The sequence below is a fragment of the Phyllostomus discolor genome, chromosome 5 (assembly GCF_004126475.2).
Source record: "Phyllostomus discolor isolate MPI-MPIP mPhyDis1 chromosome 5, mPhyDis1.pri.v3, whole genome shotgun sequence".
NCBI classification, from domain to species: Eukaryota; Metazoa; Chordata; class Mammalia; order Chiroptera; family Phyllostomidae; genus Phyllostomus; species Phyllostomus discolor.
Window position 1 is genome coordinate 65,495,906 of NC_040907.2, and position 9,700 is coordinate 65,505,605.

At 38.1% G+C, this 9,700-nt stretch overlaps 1 protein-coding gene across 1 annotated transcript in view; it reads left to right on the top strand.

The window, feature by feature from the left end:
- LOC114497386 (calcium-activated chloride channel regulator 4-like) overlaps positions 1 to 7,353 on the top strand; it is a 35,034-nt gene extending 27,681 nt beyond the window's left edge. Inside the window, exons 10-14 of the mRNA XM_028513109.2 lie at positions 1,688 to 1,903; positions 2,500 to 2,767; positions 4,665 to 4,835; positions 5,964 to 6,197; positions 6,560 to 7,353. Of these exons, the coding sequence (XP_028368910.1) occupies positions 1,688 to 1,903; positions 2,500 to 2,767; positions 4,665 to 4,835; positions 5,964 to 6,197; positions 6,560 to 6,996 (1,326 nt within the window). The 3' untranslated portion in view covers positions 6,997 to 7,353. The remainder of the gene's footprint in view (positions 1 to 1,687; positions 1,904 to 2,499; positions 2,768 to 4,664; positions 4,836 to 5,963; positions 6,198 to 6,559) is intronic.
- The last annotated feature ends 2,347 nt before the right edge of the window (positions 7,354 to 9,700 follow it).

The following is a 9,700-nucleotide window of genomic DNA, read 5'->3' on the forward strand; positions in this document are numbered from 1 at the left end:
AAGTCTGTCATGTCACCTTATGTGAAGACGTATCTTCCATCTTCCCATTTATTAGATCACTGCCTATATTAAAATGTGACATGATCACCTAAAAAAACCCTATTTTCCTCTAGTCTCCAACAATGAAGAGCACATAGATTATAGGATGCAGGATTAGGATTCTATGTGCAAATTGATGTAGAGCTCTGGTTTGTAGGTTTACATGGCAAACAGATTAATAGTGGTCTGGGATCCAGCCTGGCAGTGTATGGGGAATAAACTGAAGGAGAATAAAACTAATTTCTGAGGGTTTCAATCTGGTTGTCTTATAAAACAAGGCTACTACTGTTTAAAATTGACAAGTAAAGAGGAAAAATTGATTTTGAAGATATTATTTTGTGTTCTGTTTAGAATTTAGTCATTTTTAGTGGATAGTGGGACATTAAAATGGAATATTCCAAAGAAATTTTAAATATAAGAGCAGGATGTGGAAACGCAGCCATAAAAGAGACATTTGCAAAGAGGAAGTGCCCAAAGCTTTATAGATATGCTTCATAAGCTGTAGGGAAGGGGCAGAAAGGTTTTGTTCCCCTCACTTAAAATGGCAGCCAGAATACACAGGAGAGGGTGCGTCTCACTCTTTACTCAGCTATTTTCCCTACTACTATGTAGCCAAAGGCTTCTAACGTTCCTACACTTTCCTGATGGAGAGTCTAAAAAAGTCACTCACTTTCAGATTTAACTGGACAATAACACTTTGTCCACTCAAAGACATGTCTACCTAACACAGGACTGGGATTTTTGTCACTGCAATGATGTTTCAATGGTAGAATTCACTCTCTTCTCTCAGCACTGATATGGAGGTATATTTGATTGAAGACTGGGTTGGAGCAGAACTGAAATTCCCCATCATTTTCTGAAATGACACATCTATGGAAAGCACCTTCTTGGTCAGTAGATAAAGTCTGCTGTGCTTGACTAAGAGCCATCCACAAAGACATGAGAAACTTTCTTTGAGGCTCCTCTCAGAGAAAGGTTCTAACGTTTGCTTCTCAAGATTCCAACCTTCATAAACATCATTTTGCCCTCTTTGCACTCCTCTTGGACTTGTTTACTGTCAAGGGTTACTCACTCTTAAATGTGTGAAAAATTATTTGAAGATTTCACACCAGAAAAAATATCCTTGAGTGCTGGACCCAGGATTTGCTAGTCCTGGCCTTCCTGGGTCTCTACTCAAATATTGTAGCCACCCTCAATAAGTCTTTTCCTTTAGGTCATCAAGAAGTTGGGTAAACTGAGGGCAATTCATACACACACACACACACACACACACACACACACACATTCACATCCTACAGCTAATTCTTCTTTGACTTTTAGCACCCTTTAATTCTAAAGGCTCAGGTGGGTGTTTACAAAACATTTGAGAAAAAATAATATGGCCATGTCTCCAACTGCAAAACACATTCTCCTGTCCTAATGCTTTTATTATCCTCTGTCCTTTCCTCAGACCCTATGTTTCCATACCTTCTACCTAACAACTGTCATAGCCCAGTCAGCTTTCAGACAGATCACAAGCCTAAGGAGGTATGGCCTATATAAGCTTGTTCTCACACCAGGCCAGAAATTAAAAACTATGTTTTAAAAAGAATAAAGAATAAATTACTCTTCTTTCTACTCATTAATTTTTAAATATATATTTATACAGCTTGAAAGTAAGGGATTAACACTCAGCAATGATATTTGGATGAATGGAACTGTAATAATTGATAGCACTGTGGGAAAGGACACATTTTTCCTCATCACGTGGAAAGGACAGTATCCCATTATTTCTCTCTGGGATCCCACTGGAACATCAATGGGAAATTTCACAGTGGAGCAAGGCTCCAAAATGGCCTATCTCAGTATTCCAGGAACTGCAAAGGTAAGCAATGAGCTTTTTGATTCCCACACAAATCTGTTTCATAACTTAAAATACATTGTTTAATATCATAAATATGAGTACCAATACTTGTGTCATCTTTAAAATTAAGGTAAAATATAATGTATTTTCTATGCTGATATGGTCCTGAAAATTATGGGGGCAGGAAAAGGAGGAAAGAACTTATACATTAAGAGTAAGGAATACAAGGGAAAACTGTAGGTAGACTAATAATAACCTTGAGGAGGCAATGCAGGGAGTCTGTGAAACTTGGTAGGCAAATAGTCATTCCTTATTAGCACTACGAGATGGTAGAATCTGTGAAATTTGAGGTAAAACAGTAAGGGCAAAACCAAGGCAAACTTTCTAAAACTTACTTTCTTCAGCTAAGATTTCACAAAGTTTGGACACCATGCCTGACAATAGCCAGGATGCCCTGTCCATATCACCTCAACTCTCATCTTTTTACCTCAAAAAAAAAATCTCAAAACCCTGTTTATTCTGCAACATATTTATAAGATTTATTTTAGAGTTGATTTATAGAAATGCAGAAAATAGTTTGATCTTGGATACTTACTATATTTCCATTGAATTTTTAGGTGGGTGTTTGGACTTACAGCATCCAAGCCAAAACAAACCCAGAAACATTAACTATAACAGTTAATTCTCGGGCAGCAAATTCTTCTGTGCCTCCAATCACAGTGAATGCTAAAATGAATAAAGACTCAAACAGCTTCCCCAGCCCAATGATTGTTTATGCGGAAATTCTACAAGGGAATATACCCATTCTTGGAGCCAATGTGACAGCATTCATCGAATCAAATAGTGGAAAAACAGAAGTTTTAGAACTTTTGGATAATGGTGCAGGTAACTTACAAGGTTTTTTTAAAGAATAAGCTTACATTTTTATAACTCAGGATATGCTATGGGTCCAGTGGCAGTGTGGGGGAGTGAGAGACACCAAGAGAAATGATGCAGATTATGGACAAACAGAAGGTACCAGCAGGAAATTCTATCTGGGTAAAACCTACAAAGTGATTAGCAAATGTCTTATACATAATAACACTCAATAAATGTTATTTGTCAGCATTATTGTTTGTCATCGAGACTATCAATGTCTATCACCAAATAGAAAGGTCTCATTCAAGCAGCTGAGGACAGCATCAAGAATTCTGAACAAGTGTTTCTTAGGGGCACATCATCAAGTCTGGCCAGAGAGAGTGAAGCTCAGCAGCCATAAGTGGTTAAGTGGTAGAACCTGGGTCGCCAGCAAAGAAGGAAGGACAGGCAAGAGTAATTCCAAAACTGCAAATATAATCCTGGAAACTGAGGCCCAAGGGCAGGGAGAACTGCCACAAAGGAAGAGGGGACACCACAAGGGCATCAGATACCCTTTCCTGCCAGGTATGACTGGCAAGAAACAAGACACAGCACTGGCCATGCTGTCTCCATGGTCTCTATGGATGAGTGGTGTTTGAAGACCTTTTTCATAGACTCTGGCTTATTCTGGCAACTGAACCATCTTTTGAGAGGTCAGTGAGTAAGGGAAAAACCAGTCTGATAGACATCTAAATTATCACAGAATTTCTATCAGTGTCATGCACAACGTAATTAATTCAGTCAATTAATAATCCTACCATCAACAAGAGTTGGCCCTTTGGAAAACTTAGAAGGTAAAATTATTCTTTGGTTCACCTCAGTGACTTCATCTGATATGACAGTATTTTCCTCAACTCTCCTCTAATTCCTCCCTTTCCCCCACCCCTTCCATGCTGCTTAAAACTTACAGGTATCTTGTGATTTCTCAAGGTTTTACCAGGTGGTTACTCAGCTAATTTGGAATGCCTTTACCTAAGGATATATTGGTCATTGTCAATGAGTTGAAGCAGGGCTTTTAAACTTCAGCTAACAAAGGAACCACCTGGGGGTTTGTTATAACACATCATGCTGGGCCTTTTTCTAGAAAGTCTAACAAATTTGCATTTCTAATACAATCCAGAGAGATGCAGATGCTGTGGGTCCAAGGACCTCTTTTTAAGAACCTCTGTCTTAGAATGTTAAATGCCCTGAGGACTGTGTTTGCAATTTAACGAATAAATTCAGTATTTGTAATACCAGGAAATATACTTGTGATACATACAGTTCTCCTAAATTCCTCCAATAGTTTATTCTAATAAAAGATGGGTCTTTCCACTATCAGGAACCAGGAAGTTCATGGATCAAAGAGCAAGAAGCGAGGATTAAAAAAAAGGAGTAGTAGAAGATTATGTCAAAATTAGTAATTTATAGGTGATTATAGTGGGAATTAAGTCTTATGCTAATATACTTTCTCTCTAGTGGAGAGCCTTCTGATTTGAACAGAGATGGCATAATTGTGTTTAGATAAAGTAAGAGCTGCAAACCAACCACTTGACTGAGAAACCCTAAGAGTACTACAATAATCTGCATATACATTGATAAAGTGAAGGTATTTATTATGCACACATCAGTATCAGTGTGTATATTTGTATAGTATGTATATTACAAAATAATATATAATATTATGCATGTGTTATATGTAAATCTATAGATCATAACTCAAGGATATCAATTTAACAATATACTGGTTGATAGAGCGTAATGGAAATATTCCCCAAGGGGTCAATCACAAAATGGGGAGCCCAATCTAGGCAATAGGCTTACAAAGGCTGTGTGTTTGACTCTAAAAATGAATACATGTCTCTTTCTTTACACTAATAATTTACTCCTTAATTTCTATAACAAGGTGCTGATACTTTCAAGAATGATGGCGTCTACTCCAGATATTTTACAGCTTATTCAGTAAATGGCAGATATAGCTTAAAGGTACGGGCTCATGGAGGAGCAAACGCCGTCACACGAAACTTAAGGCATCCGCCAAACAGAGCCGCATATATACCAGGCTGGGTAGTGGATGGTGAGTAACTCATGATCTCTGAAACCCAGTGCTGGCTGGAATATCGTGAGTTGATATGATTAAGACTTCAAACATTTTACAACTGAAAGTATATAGCTTTACCCACTTCCAGAATGAAGGTCTGTCATACTGGGATTTGCCTTCAAATTAACCTATGCTGTGGTACAATGTCTGTTATCCGGTAAGCATTCAATAAATGTCAGCCATTGTATTCTTTTGGAGCTCCTTACCTATGGCAATAATGGCATGCCAGATTTCCAACTAAGGGTAAAGAAGATAGGCTAATTTGTTATGTACCTAAGCATATACCAGTGGCAGAATTTATCCTTCAGATTACATGAAAAATACATAAATGGGTAAACATTTATTTTGAATATATTTACTAAGTCAAAAGAAAATACATGTTGAGCAAAGTGGCGATAATGATTAACAATGCAATTCTTGTTAATTTTCCCTTGTCTTTTCTCTTATCTTGTGACTTTTAGGGGTTTTCTGTTGACATTTGGAATATAACCTGAAGTATTTCTTCCTTAGCACTTGCAACAGGAAGGAAGGAAGAATCTGGCACATGTGTTTAGAAGCGAGTGGGTAGTAATTTCCCCAGGCTTATTCCCAGCTTAAAGAGAAGTTGAGAAATAAAGAAACTCCTTTTAAAAAAAAAAAGCATATATTGAATTGTATAACATTGTTCCCATTCAGGGAAGCCTGGTCCTTATCCATTTATATTCCACAATATCCTAGTCAGGATGCTAAAGAAAACAAATTCTCCCACCAAAGGGATGCTTATAACTTTGTTACCAAACTTAGTAAAATGTTACATAAATATATATATGGAGGGGCTAAAGTAGGGTTACAGTTCTTCATATGGGAAATAATATAATAATTAATAAATACTACAAGAATAAATTTGTTTCACATAAAACTGTAAACTTACTTTTGCCTCATTCTTTGTATATATTATATATACTATATTTAATATATATATAATACATGCCATATACTATATATTATATGTAGTATATATATACTATACACACATATATAAAAGCAGAGGACAAGTGGGATGAGAATTAATTTGAAAATACTAATAGGTTGTGCTCGTTGTAATGAAGGAAACTTTTAATGCAGGGGAAATTGAAAAGAATCCACCAAGACCTGAAATTGATGAGGATACTCAGACAAACTTGGAGAGTTTCGCCAGAACAGCATCTGGAGGTGCATTTGTGCTTTCAGATGTTCCAGCAACTCCTTTGCCTGACATATACCCACCAAGTCAAATCACAGACCTGGAGGCCACACTTGATGGGGCTGTGATCAGGCTGACATGGACAGCACCAGGAGATGATTTAGATGTTGGAAAAGGTAAGGATGAAGTGTTATGTGGCGTTGACTAAGTGGAAGATGTTCATGCAAAAGCAGCGGTAAAAGGGTGGATGGGAGGAGAACAATTTTGGATTGATAATTCAGTCATCTATTAATTTTATAATAGCATATTCTTCAATCAATCAAATATGACACATTTAACTGGCCTCACTTTCAAACAAAGAAGGTAGCAATGGCAAAGTTTAAAATGATAATTCTGCTTATATTGAAACATTAGTAAGCCTTTGGATATGAGTACAGACTTGGCCTCACTAAACAATATTTTGAGGAAAGTGAATAAAAAAGGAATTTAACATGGTGCGCTCTAGTTTCTAAACTTCATTTGCATGTTTTTTTCTCAGTTCAACAGTATATCATAAGAATAAGTGGAAATATCCTGGAACTAAGAGACAATTTTGATGATGCCCTGCAAGTAAACACTACTGAGCTGTCACCAAATGAGGCCAACTCCCAGGAAAACTTTGCATTTAAACCAGGAAATATCTCAGAAGAAAATGCAACCCACATATTCATTGCCATTCAAAGTGTGGATAAAAGCAATTTGACATCAAAAGTATCCAACATTGCACAAGTAGCTTTGTTTATTCCTCAGGCAAACCCTGATGACATTCCTCCAAATCCAGGCCCCGATGGAAATCATCCTAATTCTGGAATTAACATTTCTTCTTTGGTGTTGTTAGTGGTTGGGTCTGTAGTAATTGTTAGTATTATTTTAAGTGTCACCATTTGTATCTTAAACAAGAAAAAAAATTCAAGCAGACCTAGAACAAGTTTCTAGAACACATCAACAGCAGAAGTGAAGAATATTTCTGAATTTTTAAATTTATCCTTGTGTGATCATGAAGTCATACAAATAATTGTAGGAGTTCTAGAGGGGATACTGTAAGTACAAACATCCAGGGTATTTGAAAAATTGTAAGTCAGTACTAAAGTTTAATCAGTTTATTTACTCATTGTTTTGTTCATCAGAAAAAGTGATGAATAAAAACCTTTTACATTAATATCAGGTTGTGTATTATCTGGTAGAACAGGTGTCTACAGTAGTACTTCAAATTTCATAAAAATGTTAAAAATTATCTACGTGAATAGTCAAATACAAGTGTAAGAAAGCAAATAAACTCTACTTGAATAAAAATGAATTTGGTCTTAGAAGTTTTAGGTGTAATTTAATGTTACTGTATTCATCCAAAGTTTCCAGTTATGCACTACTATGTGTAATATAAACAAGGTCAAGTTCACTGCAATTCATTGACATGGAACTACTAGCAAAAAAATCAGCTACCACCTGTCAAACCTATCTCTCTTACTCCAGTTCAGTATAATCACATATATGTCAGATAAAAAAGAAAACTAAAATTTTAAAAATATTTAATTATCACTGAGTCATAGTCTACAAGTCACAACCATAGTTATGAATGAGATCAATTAAAGAGAGAAAGTAGGTTGGGAAGAGCAGGTTCACATGGTCAGCCAGGGCCAGGCCTACAGAGACCCTAAAGATGCAAACAAAATGAAACACAGAGCATGGCGCCCAGAGAATTTTGATTCATGCAGTGGGTGGACTTAGGAGTCCAAGATTACCAGCATATGGTTACCTGCTCTTCCAATTAGTGGTCATCTCACTTTGCACAGAGAGTTTCACCACCATAATTCAAATCCCTGAGGAACCTGAGAGGCACAAGATCAGCATCCATCATTTGCTTCCTTATCTATTATAACCTTAGCAGGAATTATTTAAAGGTTTGGAAGTAAATCAAAATGAAAGCCATATAAACCAAGTCCTTTTACCACCTAAACATAAGGCACTTTTACCACCTAAACATAGAACAGACTTTTTGACCTGACATAATTAATTTTGTATGATTAGCAGGATTGACAAAAAGGGCCCTGTGTTTGAAGTTGGAAGCAGTAAAGAAGCAAGGGAAGAGGAAATAAGTAGGAGACCGCCAACTACTGGTGTGGTTGAGTATTCTCATAGCAATCTTTGGAAAACAAGCTGTGCAGTAGGGCATTTGGACACAGTGCTGTAGAAGGTCTATTTGCACATGAATTCCTTTAGTGACAGGTGAACATGGGGAACATGAAGAAAAGGGGTAAGTGTAGGACACCTGGCCTTTTACTGAGAAGGAAATAAATGCCTGAAATTGGGTGTTGGCAATAGAAATAATTCACAACAGCTAGATTTTCCTCGTGTCCTTACCACCCCACCCTCAACCCCAGCTCTACTAAAGCCTACCAGCCTGGTTATAATTACCCTCCCAGATACTTTACTGCAATGCTCAGGTGGGTCTCAGTAATGGGCTCTCCCCTCCAGGTCAGGCATTGGTTTAGACCCATTTCCAGGACTGCATCTAGTAGTTAATAGTGAATTAGTAAGATTCAGAAAAATAACTGAATGATTATCATTGCTATAGTCAGTGTTGAAATGACACTCCATGTTCAAAATTAATAAGAATTTCAAGATGGCAACAGCCAAGTATTAATCCAACTATAGGGACCCTCTAAGCATGGGGTTCTGTACAAATGCATAGATCTCATGCCCACTAAGCCAGCCTCTCTCACTATGACACAGGATCACTCGTTCTTAGGCTGTGAGGTGATTTTCATTTCCAGGAAAGCCTCTTGCCACCACCCCCTCCACTGTCAAATCCTGCAGTCACATGGATGATTCATGCTCATCCTTCAGCTCTTAGAAGAGGTGTCACTTCCCTGGGAAGTATTTCTTAACTCTCCCAGTCCCCCTCTGACGGGATTAAATTCCTTGCACTATGCTGCTGGTGGAAAAGGGGTGCTTTAAGAGGGTAACAGGGAATGCATTTTGGGAGACTAACATGTGGGAGGTTGAGGTTATATGGTAAGACTCATTGTAGAAGCAAAATCAAAGGACTGCCCACGGGTTCCCACTATTCCATCTCCATCCACCCCACCATGGAAAAAGTTCAGACCTGTCTTCATCAGTCTGAGAAATAGGGCCTCTGTCTATGTCTCTGTCCTCATGCAGGTAGCTGTCTGTGCTCCCAGCTATACTCTGGCTGGCTATGTGCCCAAGGTAGTCGGACCTGGGCTCCAGGGCCACATGGCTGCTATGGAGAGAAAACACAGAAGCAAATGGGAGGAGTGTGGTAAGCGTGTGTAAGACAGAGAAAGACAGAAGAGAGCTTTGTTAAGTTTGGGTTGTATTATCTTGGGATTGGGAAGAAGCAAGTGTCATTTCAAGCTAACCAGTCAACTTCCCAATCTTTCATGGGCTTCTGACATAGTCACCCCTAACCAATCTATTTCCCTGACCTTCTGGGGTTCTGTGTCCCTTATCCAATCCAATCCTTTTCCCAGGCTAGATGGACAGGCTTCTGTAGTTGCCATCTTAGTTCCTACTGCTCATGCCTGAAAGTAAAATTACCTCCCCCGGCACTGTCTTGACTTCCACTTGGCATGTGCCCAGCAGAGGAGTGTCCCCTGCTGTTTTTATTCCTCCCTGGAAT